The 25891-nt window shown below is 40.2% G+C and overlaps 1 protein-coding gene across 1 annotated transcript in view; it reads left to right on the top strand.

Moving 5' to 3' along the window:
• FRK (fyn related Src family tyrosine kinase) overlaps positions 1-25891 on the top strand; it is a 138065-nt gene that overhangs the window by 65387 nt on the left and 46787 nt on the right. The window contains exons 2-3 of the mRNA XM_082252600.1: positions 6639-6760; positions 18186-18349. Coding sequence (XP_082108726.1) covers positions 6639-6760; positions 18186-18349 — 286 coding nt within the window. The remainder of the gene's footprint in view (positions 1-6638; positions 6761-18185; positions 18350-25891) is intronic.

The following is a 25891-nucleotide window of genomic DNA, read 5'->3' as shown; positions in this document are numbered from 1 at the left end:
ACAAACCGGTACAATTAAACAACAACAAAAAAACTGATTTCAGTTTATTACATGTATCCAGATTACTAAAAGGCAAAATCAGATTTATTGCTAAATGCCCAACTCCACCCAAAAGGACCAGGATGGAGATTTCCTCTCACTTCCTACTTGGGTGATAGCTTCAGACAGAACAGGAAGTGAAGGGAAATCACCTCAGCAGGGACACAGGCAGATGCTGAAATTTAATGGAAGTTCCAGCCCTTCCGTGCTTGTAGGAAAATAAAGATTTGACCAAAACTTTAGCTTTAAAGCCTAGGTTTAGTTTTTTTTTTTTTTTTTTCAGTCAGCACAAGGGTATTTACATTTAATAAAAAAATTCTCTTGTACTGGTGGCCGCAGTCCCAATTGAAACCTTCAGTCCTCTGACCCCCCCTTAAATACCAGCGATAATCTTCCAGTGCTGCAAGGGTATTACTCCCACTGGATCTCTTATCCAGGCAATGTGCCGAATATGCCTGCTCTTTCTGCCCCCCTCTTTTATTCATGAAAGCTAATTTATAGCTGTACTAAAGCTGTCCCATTCTTCCTTTATCACCGCTCCTAGGCCCAGTACTATACAACATATACACAGTATATAGCACCAGCCACAATAGGGCAGAATGTAATTGCATGGAGAATCAAAAACAAACAAAGGGCGCACCGGCCTAGTGCATTATCCTCAATAATAGGCTTTAATAATTAAAATGTTATAAAACAGCATATCCAATACAAACATCTGGAACAATCTATGTCTGTAACCACTGTCATCAATAGATGATGGTTGTCGTATTTCAGGGCTGAAGGAGGAGTTGTTTTGGGCCATACCTAGGAGGCATGGGACTTGTGCTATAAAAATAAGTGGTCTAGACATGGTCTGTTGGCTCTGAGGAAGGTGCTTCAGCCTCGAAACGGGTCAGCCATCATCTGTTGAGGACAGTGGTTACAGACATAGATTGTTCCAGATGTTTGGATTGGATATGCTGTTTATAACATTTGTTTGTGAGTATACACACTTTTAACTAATAAAGCCTATTATTGAGGATAATGCACTAGGCCAATGCACCCTTTGTTTTTGATTCTAGTGCCTTCAGACAACCCCAGTCTTATATGGCAGCAAGGCCGTAGCCATTTGAGAAGCCAAGTGTGAGTTCCATGGAATTAATTCAAAAGGGGGCCCCATTTCTGAGCGCAGGAGAAAGGTGCGACAACATCGCAATTTGGTTTTGGAGCAAGTGTTGCACTGACTGTGCTCCATAGCACAGATGGCTGTCACGTTTGCCCCAAGAAGCTGAAGCTTCCCGCAATAAAAGTGGTCCATGAATGGAGGAGGAAGACCTTTCATTCATCTGCCCTTTCTCCATTCATAGAGCACTTTTGATTGATAGAAGCAGCTTCTAAGAATTGAGGAGGGGGCTGAAGGGGCAGGTATAATTTGCATGCTTAACAAGTGCTTATGACAGGTCCAGTGGCTGTACTAACCCCCAAAGCACTGGAAGATTACCACTGCAGGAGTATGGGGTGGATGGCAGAGTATCTGAAGATTTTAACTAAGATAGGATCCATTAGTACAAGTGACACTTCTCATTAAAAGTACTGTCCCTTGTGCTGATTTTTTTAAACATTTAAACAATCATAGACTATAAGCCCATTCATGACTAATGGCAATAACAGTTATGCTGGCCTACTCTACGAAAAATCAGCCAAACTTCGGGCATTTGGACAGTTTGTGCCCATTAACTGGCCAAAAAACGCACAAATTGGTAATCGGTTGTGACGTTTTTGAGCCAAATAAAGGACAAGTTTGGAAATTTTCTGCTGAACGAACGATAAACTAGAAGGCTAATGGGTTTATCGTCCAAACTGTATGTACTAGGTATATGTGAAAAAATGAACAAAAAACTGATTCATTTATGTCCATTGAACAATTTATTATCTGTCATTACCTGATAGCACTATCGTTTGCTCTCACGGCTGAGTGTTCATTTCTCGAAAATTAGTTTGAATATAGTGTATGGCCAGCATAAGACTAGGCAAAACTCATAAATGAAAATGTTCAATTTATTAATATACATATCAGCTAAGCATGCAATAGTTCTGTTCTGAAAAGCACAACTCCAGCATTTTTTTGACAGTGTAGAGAAGGATTACAGGAAGCAGATCATTTTAAATAAAACAGACAGAGGTTCTAAACCCTTCTCACTCCGTAGAAAATAAAAGGAAATCTTTGGATGATGTTAGCTTTAAGCTGCTCATAGAATTAAAAGGGGACATTGTGTCTATTTGAGTCTGCTCAGCATTTAAATATAGCTATAACTGTTAAATTAAAATCAATTCTGGCATATTAATCAAAACAGGTCCTACAACAGAGCCCTACTAATTTTGATACACTCAAGCTTTAGGCTGCTCATAGAATTAAAAGGAATGTTGGATGTACAGGAAATGAAATCAAAAGAACTGCCCAGCAATTAAATGCAGCTATATATAGTATAGCTGTGAAAATGAAACCACTGTTGGTATATCAATCAAAACTGGTCCTACAACAGGGCCCTAATACTGTAATTTTAGAAACGCTCAATACAAAAATACCTAAAGAATAATTAATTTTAAAATTAAACAGTACAACTGTACACAAAATAATAGTAATAATAAAAATAATAATATCAACAATTACAATAATATTGCTTCCAGAGCCTCAGTATTAGACAATGAGGCCATCCATCACATAACAAAACCAAAAGAGAGGTTTGGGAAGTGGGAAGCACAAGCCAAGCTCAATTATGGAGGTCTACTGTATGCTTGTAGCATTAATTTGCAGTATTAAACTTTAGCTGTTATCATTTGAAAAATGTATACTTAAAAAAGTGAATGCCTTTATAAATGAATACGTCTGTTAGTTTGTGAATGTATATGACCTTTCTTATTGTATCTCTGTCTTGCATTATACACAAATGCTTCTCACATTAAAGTAGTTGTAAAGGATGAAGGTTTTTCACCTTCATGCATTCAGTATACACCCCCCCCCCCTTAAACTTACCTGACCCTGATCTCGATCTAGTGATGTGCACAAGAACAGATGCTGTCCCAGCTCTCTGCCTCCTCTTTGGCTCAGAGACAGCAGAGAGAGCCATTGGCTCCCACTGTTGTCAATCACAGCTGGTGAGGAGGGAGCGGGGGTGGGGTCGAGTCCTGCACAGTGTGTCTCATACAACTTTACATTGTATGAGAAAAAAATGTATGAAGCAATCTGATTTTCAATTGTTTATCGTCGATTAGGTATTTACTAAGAGAGTTTAACAAACGCGTATGTTACTAAGGTATGGACATGTTCTTGGGTTATTAACAGTTAAGTATTATAAACAATTATTTAGAGAGAAAAACAACATAAAATGTGGAATCTGAGGACTGTTTCTCAAAAATAAACTTTACAAAACATATTTGACAACATTTGGATACATGAGGGGTCTTCAAAAAGTTTCTGTACTTTTTAAACTCTATTGAATATAAAAAAGTGTAAGACCTTTTGAAGGACTTGTAAAGGAAACCTGAAGGCATAACTAAAAGTGGTTGTGACCAATGAGGTGGATGTGACTTCATGTTGTATGGGTTGTAGAGTGGCACCTGACAGAGGTCAGCATGGGGGACGGGGTCTAGGAGGGGCATCCACTTTCCCACATGAGGACTGTGAACTTTTAGCCTGGGGAGAAATGCAATTCGCTTGTCCTTTCACTGAAATCTCAATCTATATAATGGCACTTTTCCACTACAAGTACCGGCTCAGCTCCACTTGTCCCTGCTTGGCCCGGTTTGGTTTTCCACTGCATGGTACCGCATGGTACGGTGTTGGAACAGTTCAGTACGGTTTGGTATGGTTTGCTTTTCCACTAAAGTAGTACTAAAGTAAGTGGGTGGGATAACAACGATTCTCTGACCAATCAGTGGCTAGTAGTGACAAACAGTCAAGTGCATTCTGCATGCAAAGGATTGTGGGATATGGTACCGGTACGACCCTCTTGGAACCACAACTGAGGTGGTACTGTTTAAGCGAGCCGTACCATTTAGTTCCATGTAATGGAAAAGCGCCGCCGAACCGTTCCTACACCGTGCCATGCAGTGGAAAAGCACAAAAGCGAGCCGAACCGTTCGGTTCTATGCAGTGGAAAAGCGCCATAAGTTTGCAAACATAGCAAAGTGTATGGAATAAGATGATGTGGAACAGGGAATGAAAAGCACAACATAGAGATTGGGATGGTGTAAAAAAGAGAATGTACAGCACAGTGTATAAAACAAGACAGTGTGGGATAGGGAATGTACAGCACAGCTTACAGAATAAGACAGTGTAAAATAGTGAGTATACAGCACTATTTAAATCATAGCGTATGGCGCAGTGTACAGAATGAGGCGGTGAGAAACACAGAATGTCTCCTAGATTGTAAGCTCTAACAAGCAGTGCCCTCTGATTCCTACTACATTGAATTGTATTGTAACTGTACTGTCTGCCTTCATGTTGTAAAGCGCTGTGCAAACTGTTGGTGCTATATAAATCCTGTATAATACCAAAAAGAAATGTACGATACAGTGTAGAATAGAGAATGCACAGCACAGTGTAGGGTATGGAAAGCTGAGGAACAAGAAGGGAGAAGGGGAACTACCTACCACCTAGTTTGCCTCTGCACCTACCACTCTGTGCACCAGAAGCAGGGTACTGTCTGAAACCCAGGGCATCTAACAGCAGACTGCCAAGCACCTGGATTTTGTCAGACAGCCCATAGGACACAAAGATCAAAATATATTCAAAAATACAGCGCTACTTTGTACAACAATACGGTATAACTGTGCAAAATTAGCCAGATAATAAAGTGCATTCAATAATCAAAGTGCAAATATAGTACAATATTATGATCAAATAGTGCAAAGTGTAAAACATATTTATCATAAAGTGCAAATAAATGTCCATATAAAGTGAATCAATCCATTTGCATTGCTTCCTTGGCAATGTGCAAAACTTGACTGAAAAAGTGCTTAAAGGTGCTCGTGCTTCTTCCACCACCTAAAGATGGCCTCTCACCTTAAAGTTAGACACGTGTTTTACCACCAGGTCCAAATCAGCAGTTCCCCTGAGGGGAGATAAGATCACTGCACTATAACAGAAAACGCTCCTTGAAACTTCTTGAGAAGCTGGGTTGGTTTCCACCTGAATGGCTCACACCACCACCAAGTGTGCTTAAAACAAGAGGTGGATATCTAGTGTTCTCTGTTTATCATACAGTTTATTGAATAAAAACATGTTTAATGTACTCACATAAAAAGCATATAAAGCCCCCTATACGCGTTGCGTCACACATTCTATAGAACACAGACGTTGCAGGGCAGTGCCTAAAATCTTGGGATTGTCCTGCAAGATCCTGGACACTTGGTAATTATGACACAGGTAGCCTGATGGACAAAAAGGGAAATTGTTAAAGCAGTCTACAAAGAAAACCAAGCAAAAAATATATAAAAAAACAGCTAAATACACTGATTAAATACATTTAGGAAGTTAATTACCACGCTAAATGATTTGTTTTTCTGTCCATACATTTCTGAGATTACACAGATCTGCCACACAGCACAGCTCTGTCCCGTCAAGACTGTCAAGACCTGTTTTTCAATGATACTATTTCTGTATGTATTTCCAACCTGTGACTGGGCAGTAAAATGAGAAGCAGCACCCTGATACATTTGTTGTTGATGTTGTTTGTTAGCACATAAGCACTGCAGCACAACTGACTGGATCTATTGTATGTGCTGTTTCTCCATTTTCCAGTCTGAGCCCTGAGGTACAGTGGATCGCAAGTAACTGAGTCTAGGTACTTACACTGCTTGTTTAAAAAAAATAAATTTAATGGTGTAATAAAGAATACAGAGCTGCATTAATCTGTGTCTTTTATATCTGCTTGTGGTTCAGCTTTAAAGTAATTTTAAAGTTTTTTTTTTTTTAAATAACATACATGTTAAACTTACCTCCTCTGTGCAGTTGGTTTTGCACAGGGAAGCCCAGATACTCCTTTTTTCAGGTCCCTCGTCGCTGCTCCTGGCCCCTCCCTCCTGTCAAGTGCCCCCACAGCAAACAGCTTGCTATGGGGGCACCCAAGCCGAGCTGCAGCTCCATGTATCAATTCAGACACGGAGCTGCGGTTCGGCGCACCCCTCTCTCTCCTGATTGGCTAACTGACTTTGATTGACAGCAGTGGGAGCCAATGGCGCTGCTGCTGTTTTTTCAGCCAATCAGGGGGGAGAGTCCTGGATGGCCGAGGGACTTGTTGTCATTGCTTGATAGAGATGGGGCTCAGGTAAATATTAGGGGGTGCTGGGTGGCTGCTACACAGAGAAGGCTTTTTATATTATTATAAAATGCAATAAGATAAAAAAAACTTCTGCCTTTACAACTCCTTTAATTGTAAATTAGAACATATCCATAATTGTAAATTAGCACATATCCCTAGGAACTTTAGTTTACTGCAAGTACCAATGTTTTTTATGTGGCTTGAAAATGATACGCTGTCAAGGTTACTATAAATTAGCTTATTGAACAGTAGGTTACATCTACCCTGTTTACTGACTGAGAGTGAATTTTTTTGCAGGTGGTTCTTCCGTACAATAAAAAGGTCAGAGGCTGAGAAGCAACTCATCCTACCAGGAAACCAAATTGGATCTTTTCTCATCAGAGAAAGCGAGAGCCAAAAGGGAGATTACTCACTTTCTGGTATGTTACTTTAAAAAAATGGAATTTGTTGCAAATCTATATTCTAAATATATTTGATTTATGTGCATGAAACAAAGTGTCTATAAAAATGTTCTTTATGGTGTAACATTTATTTTTTTAAAAGTTGGAAAAAAAGTTAATAGAAACTTATGAGTGTGGTGGGTCAGAACTAAATGATTGTACATATTTGCTTTGCCAAATAATTTGAAAAACTGTGAAATAAATAACGCCCAAGTGCTTGATGCCAGTAAATGCACCTAAACACTTGTGATGGACCCCTTACTCAAGAAGAGTATGTCTGCCATATAAGCTTCCCTTGCCTGGTACCAGCATGATCCAAGATCCCTTAGCCCACCCAGTCACTTGTCGAGACATCAATGTAGGGTGGTAAGAAGCATAAGACTGTTTATTCAAACACAGTCACAAAGAGATATACACTCTGGGACAATCCCCCCTCCCCTTTAGCAGCTAATCCATATACATATATACATCTCATAATAGGTTGATCCCAAGACAGAAAGAAACAATAGAAAGATGGAATACAGGCACTTAACAATAACAACCTCAACCCACCTCAAACTATCTAGCAATGGTCTATGAATTAAACTCCTACAAGCAGCCTGAAAAGGTCGAACCAATGTACCATAATATATTTATTGAGGGATATTGTTCATAAACATTACTGTCCTCAGTGAAAAAGCCCCTTCATTCTTTCAACACAAACCACACATATAGAACCCAGGATAACCGGGGTAACACAAAATGCTGAGTCCATTGTGGGTGTACTGTGAGTCTGGTTAGCGCAGATCCAACAGGTGTTCTCATTCACCCTGTGCCTCGAATAGACACAGGGTGACTTACACATAGGAGGGGCCGGGGAAGCTGAACAAAGAGTTTCCCGAACTCTCTAAGGTAATTTGGGTTACACAAGCCCCCCGCCAAAAGTGACTCCCGTCATAACACTTTTACATGGGCCAGGCGGTTTTTTTCTACAGAAAGGCTGCTGGCTTCTAGGAGAGTTATTAAAACATCCTGTGTGCATGAGGCCTGAGACCTGAGTATAGGCAGTCCCCGAGTTGCAAACATCCGACTTTACAAATGACTCATACTTACAAACAGAGGGAGATGACAGGAAGTGAGAGGAAATCTACCACTAGGAAGGGAAATTCACTCCTGTAAGAGTTATCATGGGAAAAAGGTGTCTGCACTGAAGCTTTATCGCCAATCCTTGTTTCCACAACAACCCAAAATGTTCAAAATCCAATGATCACAGGGACAGAAAGTGAGGTGAAATCTTCTGATCAGGGGTACAGACAGCAATACAAACCTTACCGGGTTGTTAACCCTTCCCTATGCTATCCAAAAAAGGTAAAAATATTTTTTTTAGCTGGAGTTACACTTAAAAAAATTTACGTGTTCCAACTTACATACAAATTCAACTTAAGAACCTATCTTGTTTGTAACCCGGGGACTGCCTGTAGAGTGTTCACCTTTTGCTAGACTATTGCTTTCAGTATTTCAGTTACCCTAATGGTATAGATATAGAGATAAAACTGTGAACCTAAGCAGAGAAAACATTGTTTTATAAGTAGGCCCCCAAGTTTTAGTTTTTCAAACTATTTATTCTTGTTCCTCTGTGGCATTAAAGTATATGCGTGCCTACAAATGGCACCATGTAGATTTTGTGAATGTTGCCAATTCTCTGTCTCATAAGAGTTCTTCAAATGAAAATACTGCTTTTGACTGACTTATGCAAAAACTATGCAGATTTCTAAGCGACCCTGCATAACTGAGATAACTGCAATGGTAAGCTTACACGTTTCAGCTAATGAGTTACATTTCATTTACTGTACAAGCAATTTCCTTTGCAGATGCTGAAACAATAAATGGAATGATCCGTTCTGTTTTTCTTTTACCAGCAATGTAATAAATCTCATGTTTGGGGGAAAAAAAAAACTGTTTAGATTGTAATGAAACAAATCTATTTTCAAGCTGTGCTAAGTTGCCAGTTTACCTTGTTAATTAACAGAAGTTAAACTGGCAAACTCAATGAAGATATAGTGCTGACTGTAAAATTAAGTGAAGAAAAAATATCATGCTAAGTTTTATTATTCCAACCAATTCTTTCAAAATAAGTGGATTCATTTATGATATACTTTTTCCATTAATAAAAAAAATGCTACTTTTAAATTGTTTATTACTTGTTAGAATTATTTAGTTCTTAATTATAAATGCAATTCATCTGAATAAAAGGAAATTGCCAGAAAAAAATTTAATATTACATAAAAATAATATGCAATTAAAGAAGGACTTCGAAAAATATTTCATATTATTTGTGTGTCCCTTTTTTTCATATAATTCCTAATCACAGTATAGTGATGACAGTGTTGAGCACACTAAATGGATGCTGATATACAGAGTGCCTGCATTATTGTATTAGGGTTATTACCTCGTTTTGCCTGGTTTAAGAAATTTTGACCCTGTCTTTACCTCCCAGTAAAAACAAAATGATGTATATTTACTCTTCTGGTGGTCCATGTTTTAAAAATCCACTGCGTTGCAATCCCTGGTCGCTGCATGTAACTGACACTTCCAGGTGTGTCAAATGTTGGATATCTGCAGCAATTGGAAAAGAGCAACACAAAGCACTTTTTTTAATATGTAGAAATGTAAGTATATAGCTCTACTATTTACAAGGAGGCTTTACTTTAATTTTGACCCTGTAAAGTCAGGGTCACTTTGAAAGAATTATGTAGCTGCAATTGCTGACCTTCTATTGGGAATACCAGTTGTCTAGCTGCATGGCTTTTAATACTGAGTCACTGATGCAGGAAATTCATGAGTATTAAAAAGTTAATATCAATAAGTATTAATTAATAAGTCACCTCATGTTCTCTAGTAAGATTTTGATTTAGATTTTTTTAAATGATGTATTTATTTTTACTCTTTGTGCAGCTTACAATACTGATAACTTTTCTCTCTCCGTGATCATCATCTGCCAGTCAATGTTTTCAGTTCCCAGCCTCCTCACTGGTTTTAAAACTGTGTCATGGCTGATCCATTTGTGGAAGTACTTCCCTTTTCCCTTTGCTGCTTTGTATCAGTGATCTGCTGATAGGAATGTTTATTACCGATGGGGGGTGTTTATGCAGATGGGGATATTTATTGCTGGGGTGTTTGTGTTTGGAGGGATGTTTATTGCTGGTGTTTATTATGGGGATGTTTATGGTGGGGGGCAGTAACATATTTACACATCTGAGTTCACATTATCAGTTCCCTGGTGTTTATAGTGTTTGTCACCAAAACAACTGGTATTTTATTGAAACATGTATACCTCTGGTGTCAGATTATCACTTGATCTGGTGTTTATAATTTTTGTTGTCTATTGGGGAGTTGAGAGTATATTTAAGCTAAGCAGTAACTGCCCTTTCTTTGCTGCTTAGAGGGAAATCTAGCATTTTCTGTTTATCTGTTTTAGAAATATTGGCAGTCTTTCTGTTTGAAGGTCGAAGGGTAGAAGGGAGATCTAAAAACTTGCAAATGGTAAAGGCCTCTGCTGGGCATGACACCTATATATTTTTCACTGAATTATGCTTTTAAAACCCAATTCCGAACACTTTTTAACTCTTTTACTATACCCAAATCAGGGGTAAAAAGTTAGCAACCACAAAAATATCTTGCTGAATCTCAGAAATCATAATACATTTCCAATTCCAAAGAGCAAAAAGTTTGGAAATGGAAAGTTTTCTTAAACACAATTTCTAACAGCGTATGTATTGGTAATTCGAGAAATGGCATTCATTCCAAAGACACAATATACTGTATCTTGTTTGCGTTGCATTGTTTATTAATATATATTGTTATTTCTGAGATTTGTTACAACTTCTTGCAATCTGACAAAAACATGTATTTCTTGTTAAAAGTAGAATTTCAGGCTAAACCTAACTAGTCTTGAAAAATGCTCCCTACTCCCTCCTAACACCTATACAGTGTGTAGGGCGCCTCTTGAGAGTCAAGGCAACAGCATTGTTTTTGTTGGGGGGAAAACAAATCAATTTACTGTATGTACACTATATTACACAAGTATTGGGACACCTGCATGTACACGCATATGAACTTTAATGGCATCTCAGTCTTAGTCTCTAGGGTTCAATAATGAGTTGAAAGACAAGAGGGACAGGCACCTCTAAGTGTAGTGTTAGGGTGCTGGTGGTAACCTGGCGACAGAGATAGGCCCCGATGTCCGCTAGAGGGCAGGGCTTGGACGGAACCCCCTAAGGTAAGTGACACAGGCTAGCCTGAGGTGCGGAGTCTAAGTATCCACCGGTTTTCGCCAGAGCCTCTAGTGGTGAGGATGGAGTTCGCTGCGTGTGGATACCAGGTCGCGGTCCTCAGGGTCGCCCCACCAGGGGTGAACCGATCAAGGTCCGAAGGCGGGTAAACAGACAAGGGAGATCCGAGAGAATGGTCAAACAAGCCGGGGGGTCAGGACGGGCAGCAGACGAGCGGAGTCAGGAACAAGCCAAAAGGTCAACAGGAAATCAGCAGCAAACAGGTCACAGGTTCAGGAACAACGGCAGGAGCTGAAGACAAGACAGCACTGAACCTGTGTGCTGATCCAGCTTAAATAGAGCTCTTTCTAGATGAGAGGGGTGGAGCCGGAATAGCCTGTGAGTCTTAACTCATCCACTGCCAGAGCCTTCCTGACAGGTTCCTAACATGTAGACTTTAAGCAATTTATTCTAAAGTAAAACATAGGCAGCTCACATTGTAGGGTACTGCAATGACAATCCTTATGGGCTCTCCTTCATATACAGTATGTGCTAGGCATTGATACTCTAGCCTTTTTAGATCTAGAACTTGGCCATTCTGAGGGCACAATATGTGCAAATAAATTCACCAAGCCTACTGCTGGCAACCCTTTTTATCATTATAATAGCTGCCACTTCCCTAAATGGATTTGCAATATCCCCAGAGGACAATTGTGCAGATTATGACAAAATTGCACCCAGAGTATAGATTATATAGAACAGAGCAACACTCTCAAAAGAAAGTTCCTGGACAAGGATTATCCTGAATCCTTGGTTAATCAAGCCTTCAAATCTTATCTTGGTGGAAACCACACACAAAAAAGCTGTGAATCCTTGGACCATTCCACCAGATTCACCACCACTTTCCATTTTCAATACAAGAAAATGAAAAAATTCTTGGCCCAACATTATTCAGGATCACCCTAGAGTGACTTATTGTACGGCCCCTAACCTAAAAAATAAAATTTCTCCCCAGCAGACTTTTTCTTACCATGCAACCAGTTCTTATTCCCTTGGTAGGGATGTACCAGTGCAGTAAAGCCCTAAGTAAAATGTGTCAATTCATCCGTCATGGACGAAAGACCTTCCAAATTAAAGGCAAAACCTTCAAAATAGAAACATTTTCAACTGTTCCTCTGACTTTGTGATTTATGGCATGTCCTTCCCCTATGGACTGATCTATGTGGGCCACATCGTCTGTGCCTTGAGACAGTGCTTTGGTTAACACACAGACCCCTCATTGAACTAGGAAAAGACAAACACAGTGTCCCACGACACTTTGCCGAATTTCATTAAAAATCCACTGCTGGGTGATCGAACAAATGCCCAGATCCCTCCTGGAAGCTGAACGGTATAAGAGACTATGTGCCAGAGAGACCTTTTGGATTTACTCTCTTGATACTCTCTCACTCGGGTGTCTCAATGAGGAAATGAAAATTGCCTCCATTCTCTAGTCCTTTCTCCTCCCTTTATCTGCAGTTTACTGTTCTTATTGATGGCAGCCTAAAGTGTATGGACTATATAGCGCTCTCTGTTGAGTACATGGTCTTTCCTATGGCCCACTTGTTCTGAGACCTGTAGCTAATGCGCCTTTAATTTTGTTTTTATTTAACATTGAGTTGGCCCACCCTTTGCAGTTATAACAGCTTCAACTCTTCTGGGAATGCTGTCCACAAGGTTTAGAAGTGTGTCTATGGGAATGTTTGACCATTCTTCCAGACGTGCATTTGTGAGGTCAGGCATTGATGTGAATGAAAAGGCCTGGTTCACAGTCACTGCTCTAATTCATCCCAAAGGTCTTCTATCGGGTTGAGGTCAGGACTCTGTGTGGGCCAGTCAAATTCTTTTACCCCAAAGTGGCTCATCCATGTCTTTATGGATCTTGCTTTGTGCACTGGTGCACAGTCATGTTGGAACAGGAAGGGGCAACCTCAAACTGTTCCCACAAAGTTGGATGCATGCAATTGTCCTTAAGAGCCATTTCACACTGAGGCACTTCTAAACTGCCCATAAAATGCTGAGTGCTTTTGCAATGCTTTTCAGGCATTTGGGGGTTCACTTTTTAAAGGACACGTGACTCAAAAAATTCTCTAAAAAACATTTTGAGACTCTTCTGAAGCACTTTTCGGGTGCTTTTCAAGCACTTTTTTGGGCGCTTCTTAATCATTTCAATGGAGAGGGGCATTTTTGAGGCTCTATTTGTAGCCCTGCAAACATGCTCCAAAGATGCTGCGTGCCTGATTTTTTTTACCACACTGCCAGCGCACCACCCCAGGGTGAAGGTATTCATTGGTTTTAATGAGAATCAGTTTTTTGATGAGATTTTTAGGTGATTTTTTTAATTCTAAGCGTTTGACAAACTCCTCAGTGGAAAAAGGGCTCTAAGAGTTCCCTTCACTGGAATTAAGGGGCCAAGCTCAACCCCAGAAAACCAACCCCACACAATAATCCCCCCTCCACCAAATTATTTGGATCAGTGTACAAAGCAAGGTCCATAAAGATTTGGATGAGCAAGTCCTGACCTCAACCCGATCGAACACCTTTGTAGACACATTCCCATAGACATACTCCTAAACCTTGTAGACAGCCTTTTCAGAAGAGTTGAAGCTGTTATAGCTGCAAAGGGTGGCCAACTCAATATTGAACCCTACCAACTAAGACTGGGATGCCATTAAAGTCCATGTGTGTGTAAAGTCAGGTATCCCAATACTTTTGGTAATATAGTGTATGTGGAGTGGTAACGAGAGGGGTAGGGGATAGGTGTAACTGTATTTTAGCAGACATGTCAATAACACTGCTTTGGGTTTCAGTGCAGCAAAGGTACTGTGCTTTCAGCTCAAACACGAAGGAAGCACATTGATTTTTTGGCAGATATTTTTCTGGTAGGTATTTTTCTTTACTTTAAATATTTGCAAAGGTATAAAACATGCAGCAGCGTATTTTTTATTGCAGACATCTACTAAATAGTTTTTTTTTTTTTTATATTTATTATGCCCTAAAATGTACTTTAAGATACAATAGGTCTGTGTAACAATTCTATAGGTTATTCTTTATACTTTTGTAACATTATTGGAGTTACCATTGAAAGCTAAAGTTTTAGTTGTATATTCAGTTCCCCTAGGTTAGTGGGCTTTTTAGGTGGACACAGTTCAAGCTTCGCTCACAATTACAGCTAGGTGCAAGCACACTTTTCTTAGAGGTTAGATTCAATTTAGTTTTTTATGACACTAACAAAAAAAAAAACACAAATATAACTAAAACCAGCATTGTTTCTTTCTGCTTTAAATTATACTTCAGAGTTCCATTTAATCATCCTAGGATATGAATTATTAGCTCAGTCTGCACAGACATCGACCTGTCTGATAAAACTTTATTATTTGTAACATTACTTACACTCTAAAGGTCACCTGATAAGTTATGTGATACTTGACTATTTTCCATTTCCTGTTTGGTTATACTTTAATTTTGCATATATTATGTTAACCTGGACTGAGCTGGGAAACATGTGACACAATGATGAAGTATGAATGCAGGTATAGATAATTTATTGAGATGGCAGAAATGTGCACAGTTGTTTACACAAACTTTATAATGCTTCAAGAGGGTACGAAGAGACAATTAGAGTAAAGACACTCATTTATTAGCTCAGATTATAGTATTATTGCACAATCTGCATGCGATTGTACAACAACCTAACCTTGAATTGGAAGCTTACCAGAACATGATGTGGATTTGAAAATTGTTGGATTATTTATTTTATTCTCTATTAATTACATGGAGATAAGATAGTGTTACATATAATGCTATATGAAGAACTCACCCAAAATGTTCTCATCATTCTTGTTGAAACAATCAGAAGCTCTCCTGTGTAGTTACTAAATCTCTTTAACTACCTCCCGCAAATGATGGCGGGCAGGATGCTCTGTTGTTCTGGGACGACGTTGCCCCAGTCTCACTGTACTTGCCCGCCCATGGGGGGCATGCAGCATAGTGGTCCCAGGTGCACTGTGCCACTGGGACCCTAAACTCAGTAAAGAACTGATGACGCTGCTCTTTACCCATGTGATCAGCTGTGTCCAATCACAGCTGATCACCGGTATCTCCTCACAGGGGGTACATGTACAGTTCATCAGATCCCTGATTATCAATGCAGCCCCAACAGTGCCTAGTGTGAATTTGTGACCATCAGTGAGGCCAAACTGTGCCCATCAGTGATGCATATCAGTGCCATCTATCAGTGCCCATCAGTGCTGCAAACTAGTGCCTCCTCATCAGTGCCCATGAGTGCTGCCTCATCAGTGCCCATCTGTGCTGCCTATCAGTGCTGCATATCAGTGCTGCCTATCAGTGTTGCATGTTAGTGCCTCCTCATTAGTGCTGCCTCATCGGTGCCCATCAGTGCAGCCTATCAGTGCAGCCCCATCTGGTATTTGTTTAGTTTTTTTTTAGCAAAAAATAAAAAACCCAGCGGTGAATAAATACCACCAAAATAAAGCTCTATTTGTGTGGGAAAAAATAATAAAAATGTAATTTGGGTACAGTGTTGCATGACCGCGCAATTATTGTCATTCAAAGTGTGACAGTGCTGAAAGCTGAAAATTGGCCTGGGCTGGAATGGGGTAAAAGTGCCCTGTATTGAAGCGTTTAATAAGTAAGTTGAAAAAGTAAGGGTGAGAACCAATGTCACATTGGTATTGCTGTCTCTGCCCCAATGGTAAGATCTCCTCCCTGTCTGTGTGGTCATCAGGACAGGAATGTAAGGTGAAATCATCAATAAAAACATGAAACCTTCCCAACATAAGTTTTTTTTTTTTTGCAATCGCACACCTGGCTGGGGAGGCAGAAAGGGCACATGCCAGGGGCTCTATGTTGAGGGGCACCCATGAAATTCAGCTGCTGGTCCCTTTCCTTACTGTCAGGAGTGACTGCAGCAGCACCCCTTTCAGGAGGAGCAGGAGCCTACTGTGAGAACACACCAGAGTCTCTGTGGTGCAACTAGGGAGTGAGGGAAAACTACCCCTCTAGTACTGGCATCTCCTGACACTAGTCCTGGACTCCAGTGATTTCTGATCAGTAGGAGTGACAAACCATTCTATTAGGTACTTAACAACTCACCTGCACTGGAACCCTGATTTGCATACAATGTCCTGTTAGGAGGTGACAACAGAGAGACAGTCAGGGGAGAAGGAGTGCTTGGAGCAAGTTGCTGTGTTTGCCGTGTTCTCTTCCCTTCGTGCCTTGCACCTCCCAGCACCTGCCATGAGGTAGCATTGAGCTTGAGCCATCCTGAAGCCACCATGGAGCCCAGAAAAGGACCACTCCTGGAATTATACAGACCTAAAAGCATGCACTGGCAGGATGCCACTACCAGCTCCTCTACTTTACCAAGGGAAAGGTTTCTGGCCCCACAATTGTACTCAGGAGCTGCAGAACATGTCTGGCATTCAAGTTACGTACCCTACCAGATACAGAAGGGGCTCTATAGCAGAGGAGGAGGTGTATTTTGCAAATTTTATTCTACAGATCTCCTAGAGAAGCTCACCCATGTGAAGAAAGTGGGTAGATTGGCAAGTACCAGGCTAGTCCAGCTGCCGCAAGCGTGAGCCCAGAATGTACCCCATGCGCTCCCCGTTCTTCTATATTATTCTAACAAAGTACAGCAGGTGTGCCTACAATATTAAATGCCCAGCAGTGGGGACACCAGTCTGATTCAGGGTGACCACACTTTTAGTCTGTGTTATAACCACGTGAAATGGGTCAGCATTTTCAGGGATAAAACAAGCAGCAAGGAGGTGACATATCTACTCCTTACAACTTGTCAAACATGCTCTGAAAAGCGATTCATGTGATGTGGCACATTCCACAAACATTACGTAAATTCAATACCTTTTTCTGCATATGCCACTGTTAGCCCCATCCCCTGGGGGGACTTAATTTGCCATCTTAGCCCTGGGCACTGGATGACCTTGTCCTGACACTGCCTGTGGGACTTTTCCCAATGATTTGAGTAACGTTTTAAATGGGCACATATCCTGTAAAATAATCATTCCCTATATCATGTATAAAATGGAATAATTGATCATCAACTGCTGAAATTTCCCAATAGTGTTCTCATTGCTGTTTATAAGGGGAGTGTGGGGACCCTTCCATGCAACTTGTTGAAATCCTTTTTTTTTTTTGTTCTAAGAGGAGAACTGTTTCTTTTGAAGAACAATCACATCACTTTAGAAAAATGACAACATTTTCTGTTAAAACAAACAATTGTGATCATCTCCTAGGCATATGATGTTGTCTTTCTTGTGCAAGCACTCCTCTTTAGTTTGTCATAGCTAGAGTATTTTTGGACATGGAAAAAAAAAAATGTTCCCATAATGCAATAACTGTTTCCACATGCTCATGCTAAAAGTATTTCACCAAAGATAGAATGTGATCTCAACCTCCAAACAGAGTGTTGAAAAAGAACAGTGTGGAAAATCTCCTTCCCCTAGGGCATACGTAACCTACCTACCCTCTCGAAATTTACGGGCATGACGGGCCACCGGATCGGTTCCACTCTGTCTCCGTATGCCGGCCATTTGGTAGATGCCGGTGGAGGTTGAGACCTTTCTGGAGGGCTAATGCCCTGCGGTCCGCTCTTTGATCTTGCCTTTCGTGTTTATCACTGTGGGATCACTTGTCCTAAGATGTGTTTTTAGCCTTCTACTTTGTTTTCTGTTTGCCTACTGTTTTTGGACATGTACCACTGCTCTTGAATGTGTTGTATGCCTATTCCTTTTTCAATAAACATTAAATTTATAAAAAAAAAAGAAAAAGAACAGCGAACCAATGGCATGAGCATGGGAATGAGAAATCTAGGAAGTCCAGTACACAAATAAATTATTGCTACCACATTTAAAATTTGTGTTAGAAATTGACAGCTGATTGAAAGGGAAGGGTCATTTTCAATAACATTGAATAACAAAATGACTTGTGTAGCAATGATACTGTTTATGTTGTACCAAAGTAGAGCTTTCGTTTACAACATGACTTCACTGCCATACTGCTTAGATTTATTAACACAATTTGGTTTGGACAACAAACAAATATAGAATTTGCTTCTTTTTTTTTTTTCCTAGTCTTTGATGGCACTGCTGTGAAACACTACAGAATTAGAAAGCTTGATAATGGAGGATTTTATGTATCACCAAGAAAAACATTCAAGGATTTGGAGGAACTTGTGCAAAATTACAGAAATGTAAATGATGGTCTCTGCTGCAGGCTCACAAGCCCATGTAAAAAGGTATTTACAGATTCCTTGTTTACGTCTTTGTGTGTATAACTTTTTCATTTATTCAACTGAGTGAGCTATGTCATTCAGAATATGTTAATTTGCATTGCTCATAATTCAGAGTGGGTCTCAAGTACTGGTTGGAGGGTGCCACTGTAGCCTTAACATCTAGTTAACTTAAAGTGGTTTTAAAGGTACAAGGCTTTTTACCTTCATGCCTTCTATGCATGAAGGTAAAAAACCTTCTGTGGGCAGCAGCCCCTCCTAATACTTACCTGAGCCCCCTCGTGATCCAGCCATGTCCAAGAGAGCCTTGCCTCTCCCGGCAATCCTGATTGGCTTCCGCTGCTGTCAACCACAGCCAGTGAGCCAATTAGGAGACGGAGGAGGGGAGAACACCATGGCTCCGTGTGTGAATGGGTAGACAGAGCCACTGATCAGGAGACCACCTTCTTGGGTGCCCCCATTGCAAGCTGCTTGCTGTGGGGGCACCCGGCGGGAGGGAGGTGCCAGGAGAGCTGGAGAGGGATCCGATAAGAGGAGGATCTGGGCTGCTCTGTGCAAAACTACTGCACAAAGCAGATAAGTCTACCATGTTTGTTATTTAAAAAAAAAATACTTTACAACCAATATATTCTGTAGTTTTAGGTCCATAGCACAGATCTCCTGTACAGAGAGAACATTAATCTATGTTATATATTCAAACTAGCAGTTGTTACTCTATACCAGGGGTCTTCAAACTTTCTAAACAAGGGGCTAGTTTCTGGTCCTTCAGGCTTTGGGGGGGGGGGGGGGGAGTAGAAGATGCCCCTGTGTCAGTGCACCATCATTGGCTTCAATGGGAGAAATAGTGCCCCCTCAATGGTGTCAGTAGAAGGAATCGTGTCCTATCATTGGGGTCAGTTGGTGGAATAGTGCCCCAAAGGCCAGATAAAAGATAAGCCAAGGCCACATCTGGCCCCCAGGCCACAGTTTGGAGACCACTGCTCTACATTATTGATCAGGAACCAAGCTGTGCGGTCCCTGATAAGGAACCAAGCTGTGTGGTCCCTGATCATGGGATTACCATGAAAGCCAATTCTAGTGCTCACATGGGTTTGTTTACAAACCAAACCTGTTAGCTCAGCTTTTGCTGGGGCTTGTACACAAAAAAAGCAGTCTGCAGATGTCACAGAACAGTGCAGTAAGTAAACACATTTTTTTAAAAAAAAGTTAAAATAATTAAAACTTGTGTAAAATAAAAAATTCATTAAAAAATCTAAACTTTTTAGCTTATAATACATAAAAATATGAGTATGGTAATTAAAACAGTGCACCAAATAAATGCCTTGTAGCCTTATAAAATTAACTAAGTAGACAAATTAGTCATACTGTAGAGTTATTATTAAGTTAATGGACGCATACTTTTAATTTCCTCTTTGAAAATATGACTAAAACTAAAACAATCCAGATGACTAAAATATGACTTAAACTAAAAGGACATTTTAGATAAAAGACAAAAATATGACTAAAACTAATATGGCATCTTATTTAAAACACTGACACTATACTGCACTACCACATTCAAATAAGTATGGGGCATCTATTAAGCTACTGAAAGAAAAAAAAATAGAAAAAAGCTTTTTTTTTTTTTCTTAATATTTAGTGTTGATAATACATTCAGGTAATAAGTGCAGTGGCATTACAGCCAAAACTGTTTGATTTTTTTTTTTATATATTTTAAAGTTTCACTTTTGTTTGGCAAAAAGCAATAGTTTTGTTTGTTTAGGAAACTAGGTTTTATTTATGAAGACGTTCCATATCTTAGCAGCTAAATCTGTGTCTGTAGTGCATGTTCAAACCTTAACATTAGATTTTTACTCCAGGAGTATATAATGAGTTCGCCAATTCTAGAGAAATGCTTAAATAATGCAATGGTTAACTTAAATGTACTAGAGATTTTAATAGACTAAAATACAACTAAAACAATTCAGGTAACTAAAATATGACTAAAACTAAACAGATATTTTAGTCAAAAACTAAAATATGACTACAACTAAAATGGCATTTTAGACAAAAGACTTTGACTAAAACTACATTGAAATTTGAAGTAAAAATTTACGCTGCTGCTGGGTTTATTTTGGACATCTAGACATTAATGAACTGTGATCATAAATAGTTTAATACAACAGACACCCTAACCTCTGGCTTGGTATAAAATGCGTTAAGGTAAAAAAAACCTTCTGGCTTTAAAGCTACTTTAATAATTGCTACTGCCTCAGCAAAAGTGGTGTAAACCACCCTACTTAAGTTTTCTTTGATACCAAAGATCACTTCATGTATGACAAATGATAAAAAAGAGAAAACTTCTTAACCCCCTACTTCGGAACCAAACCCATAGGTGAAACCCACGCATTTGGAAAGGGAGGGGGATGTGTACACTCCCCAAATCTGCCTAATTTCACTTCCTTTTTTAATTTGTCCCTGACTTCCTGAGGGTTTTGCCAAGTTGATACCCAATTCTTTGTCCCTATACTCCAGTTGCTCATGGAACTAGTGATTCTAAACCCTTTTGGAAACCATGGTGAAAAAAAGCCACATCCTGTTTACCTGGGTAGCCATTTAACAAAGTGAGGATCTTAGCTTCACTCGTGTCATCTCCTTTTCCAGAGGGCTGAGTGCCACCCAATATAGCCACAGATCTCTTTTTACAAAAATGCTTAGATTGGTTGGCTTGATTCTCCACATCCAGAGCATTCATGCTAACTTTGTAAGAAACTCCCCATTTACAGTGTCCTTGTGCACTTTCAGCACACCCTTTTTTTTGGGGGTTGCATAAAAATCCCCTTCAGGCAGACCCCCTAAAATCTGAGGGTCAACCATCAGATGCAAAGTACAATGTCTTTCTAGTCCCATGCTAAACTCAGACATACCCACATGTGTTGTCTAAACTGCTCATCATAATGAAGCAAAGCCATATCCCTGTATGTCTGATGAACCTCGATCCATGTAACAGAACAGAACACAACAATGTTACAGCATTTTTTTCCAAAAAAAGTCCCGATAGATCACTTCAGGCTGTTTGCAGGTATACAACACAATGGGTATACTGGCGCAAAGAAAAATGAGGGATACCAATAGTTACTACCATCTAGGGTGAATAAAGGGTCTATAATGCATATACACATATAGAGTCCATAAAGTCCATAGGTATATACAGAAAAAGTCCTTAAACACTGAAGGCTGCTCTGTCACAAGCGAGAAGTGAACTTGCAGAGTACTGTGGAGAAAAGACAGGCGCCACTCTAAGTGTAGTAAGACACGTTTAATGTTGTAAATCAATTTACACCATGTACTCACAAGAGTAGGTGAAAAACAGCAGTCGGTGATATTAAGACTGTTCCGTCCAGGCGGTGGGTTCATCCGGATGCCTCAGGCTATCTCGAGTGGTCCGCTACAGTTGTCCGCTGTAGCCGATGGAAGTCGGCGTTTCCTGAACACTGGGGACACAGTAGAGAAGCTTCCGGCGGCACTCACCCGGCTGTGACGTATGAACGTGATGACGTAGGCGACGCGTTGTCGGAGCATGCGCTCCTTCCTCAGGCTTCCTTCCATCGGCTACAGCAGACAACTGTAGCGGACCACTCGAGATAGCCTGAGGCATCCGGATGAACCCACCGTCTGGACGGAACAGTCTTTATATGACCCACTGCTGTTTTTCACCTAATCTTGTGAGTACATGGTGTGAATTGATTTACAGCATTAAACGTGTCTTATTACACTTAGAGTGGCGCCTGTCTTTTCTCCACAAGTTTGCAGGTATAGCTATGGAAAACATTAATAATAAGTGTCTATACTGTATAAAATCTAGAAATGCACTGTCTCACCCTGCTCTACACATGCTCAGTTGCTCTCTACTCTTGGCACTGTGCCTAAAATCAAAGCCACTAGAGGCCGGCAGCTGACAGCCTTAGGATATACTGTTTTTTTTTTTTTATATATTTTTATTGAAATTTTTAACAATTACAAAATATACTAAACATCTCATATATCGAAGTCAGGATATACTGTTTGCTAAAAAGGAGAATAAAGCCACAGGAATAATAGAAATTGTGCAGAGGGAACACAGATTAGGGAGGGAGAAAAGAAAAGCAGGAGAAGTGATAGAACAAACTCTGCTTCCAGGGAGACACAAAAGAGTTAAACTTACAAAGATAGTGTCTTATCTTATCTCCCTGATATTCTCTCCTTTCTCCTTCATTGCTAGCCTATGAACTTCAGCACTGTAAGCTTCTAACTGAGCCAAGACATACAATCAAGGCTGGAAATGTACAAATTTTAATTGCAGAAAGTGACATTGGTTTTTGGAACCAAGGAGAGGGAGAGAGTTTTCAATAATGAAGTGAATGCTCTGGGCTTGAACAAAATGGTGGCCCCCAGCAAGCAGAAACAGGAGCAATGCTGGAGGCAATTTACAGCATAAACTAATTTTGGTACCATAAGTTCCGCTTAAGATAGTATACATTATTTACCACCTGAGGACAAAAACAAAAGTGGCACCACTCCTCATCCTCCTCCTGATGTTGTTCTTTCCATCTTCCAATTGATCAATATGAAACAGGAGTAGGGTAAAAATGTAACTTCCTGCGCCAAATCTTATCCTTCATTTTCTGTTTTAGATGAGCTCCTAACAAACCATCAAAGTTGACAAAAGTACTGTTCGTTGCATTGTCTAAAATAGGCAAACTCTTCCCCTTATCCCCCCTGGAAGCCTCTCCTAGCTTAACCACTGGAGTCTGCAGTGTGCCTTGCATCCCCATGACCTCAGGGGTTCAACATTGACATCTCCACTGCTTCATTCTACTGTTCTGTCAAAGGGGCTCCTGAAGCTGTGGCACTTTTAGCTGAAGCAACTAAAGAGGCCTAACATCTGATAACAAACTTAAACCCTACCTCTGACTATCCCCATGTGCTAGTACCATCTGCAAGTTCCCAAAAAGGTCTACTAAACCACTAATCCCTCAGGCCCTAACACTGTGGTGCGTAAAGTGGAAGTGAGGAATGAAATATCACTAGACCCACTGAGCTGTAACATTCCAGGTGGATGACTATGATAATATTGTTAGTCCCTCAGCAAAATAAAAATAGGTGCAACTTTATTATATCACACAATCCAATAAAAAAAAAAATGTACGTGCAAAAGGTTCAACATATAACAGGTCAGTGTAAGGTAAGCAAAAATACAAGAAATAAAAACAGAAGTTATAAAAATTTGACAAGCTTAGAGAAGCATTGTGCTGCTTGCCTCCTCCCTGCGGCTTGTGTGAAAAGGGGGAAGTGACGTATCTTCGGCTAAGAGAAAGGAAAAGAAAAGCTGTTGGAATATGTTAATGTATATGTACTGATGTGAAAATAATATCTTTGGGTATCAGCATGAGTATGCGTGCGTGTGTGTAAGCATGTGTTCTTATGAGTGTGTCCTCCATCTTTTATAGACTTCAACTAGATGGAAACCTCCTACTGTAAAGTTATGTTTCCTAATGCAGCCAAATTTGTTTTAGCCTTATTGGTAGTTGTAGATAGAGATTTTCTAAATATATACTGCATATATGCATTTGATTGAAAAAATTTTTATTACCTCACATACATTCTAACTGACAGAAGCATACAATAGTGTGCTAAATTAGTCTGCAACGTAGGTCATGAAGCTGTGCATCGGTGTGACAAGCTTGTTTGTCCTATGAATGCATTATAGACAGTGTATATATACAGTACATTACATACAATTATATTTTAAATAAATACATAGATATAATTAATTATAACTGAAAATATACTATCACACACTAATCCTAACTAACATGCTGCATTATTGAGTTTAAATGATTTTTAATGTATAATAAGATATTTCTTTATTTCATTTTCAACTTTTAACTGCACACCAATGTAGATATTCTAGTCCTAGAATAGTCTGACTCACTGACCTCCAGTCAAAGAGTTTTGAACTGTACATGAACATTTGTTGCAGAGCCCATTCACATGCCTATTTCCAACCTGCTATTTCTACCCAGACTTTGTTTGGAACCTAAGGATAGAGTTAAAAATCCAATATACAATAAAAGCACGCTTGTTGAAATAGTAATTAAAGTCAAATGAATAAAATAATTCCTAAATAATCAGCTGCATCTCTGGATCCTGGTTGGGAAATGTCATCACATTAGTGGTTTTGCACTGCCATAGCAGGGGTGAGCCCCTATGATACAGATGCCTGCAGAGTAGATGAGAAGAAATGCTGTTGCTCTGGTCCCTGAACTCTTTCTCACCCATTTTCCCTCAACACGTTCGTTGGAAACACCCACAAAGCTGTGAGGGAACAATCATAAGTAGTACCCCCCCCCCATTTCAAGTCAACCAGGCTACAGAATGTCCCATGTAGCATCCATGCTAGGAGGCACTGGCCCAAACTAGGCTTTCCGCTCGTCTGGAAAAACAGCCGAATGTTTGTCTAATGGTGCAGCAAACCCATAAATGGTCCAGGCAGTTGTCATCTGGGCAGACCCTGTGCCCTTCCACAGAGGATGAGTCAGATTGCCAAGGCACATAGGAGAGAAAGAAGCATCAGAATTGTCTCTGCTGCTGCTACTAAAAACTGCTTCCAGAGGGTCACCAGAATTTCCCTTAGTCCCATGACGAGGCAAGCGCTTGACCAAAAAACCATTTACATCATGGTGGTTACCCACATGGCCTATGGCACTGTGAGCAATATGATCTTCCACTCTTTCAGGTCCATTGATGTCTGGTGCAGGTTTCAGCTCCAGATAGTCACCCCCGACACCAGCAGACACGAGGCCATGCATATTGGAACCAGCAATCTTCTCCTTTGCTGAACCTGAATCCAAAGTCACAAGTCTACTGCCCCCCCCCTCAGCAGGTACAGGGCCTGTGAGCAGCCAATAGGATCTTGGATTTACTCCTGTGCCGGTGAAAACCAGGCTAAGCAGAAAAGCTGAAGCACTCTGGTGGCTGATTCTGCCATGCCCCTACTGGCCTGAAAGTGGCTGGGGGAACCACATCCAAGGCTGCTGGGTCCAACGTAAAGTGATAGTGGCCACACACCACCACAGAGCTATTGCAAAATGAATCCTTTTATTGTCTTCATAGCCAGAAAGGCAAGACAATACAATTTGTTGACACATTTCACACTAACATCTCCTGCTTAATTATCATCATGGTTATGATTAAGCATGAGATGTTACTGTGAAATTCCTCAACAAATTGTCCTGTCTTGCTTTTCTGACTATAAAGACAATAAAAGGATTATCTTTGCTATAGCTCCGTGGTTGTGTGCGGACAGTGTCTCTTTACCTTTGATGTTGTGTTGGCGAGCCGAGGTGAGCACCCACGCTGGATTGCTATTCAATACTCACCTGAGCGGTATACACATTTTGCTGGATCCAGTCAGTCCTACACAGGAGAACCTATTTCCTGATTCTGTGCACCACCTCCTCAAGATCCTTAGACATGGTAACAAAATTGGGGAAAAAAACTAGCTGAAAAGAGAAAGAACTTTACTCA

Source organism: Pelophylax lessonae (genome assembly GCF_965119305.1).
Source record: "Pelophylax lessonae genome assembly, chromosome: 3".
Classification (NCBI taxonomy): Eukaryota; Metazoa; Chordata; class Amphibia; order Anura; family Ranidae; genus Pelophylax; species Pelophylax lessonae.
This window is presented reverse-complemented; position numbering and strand designations above follow the sequence as displayed.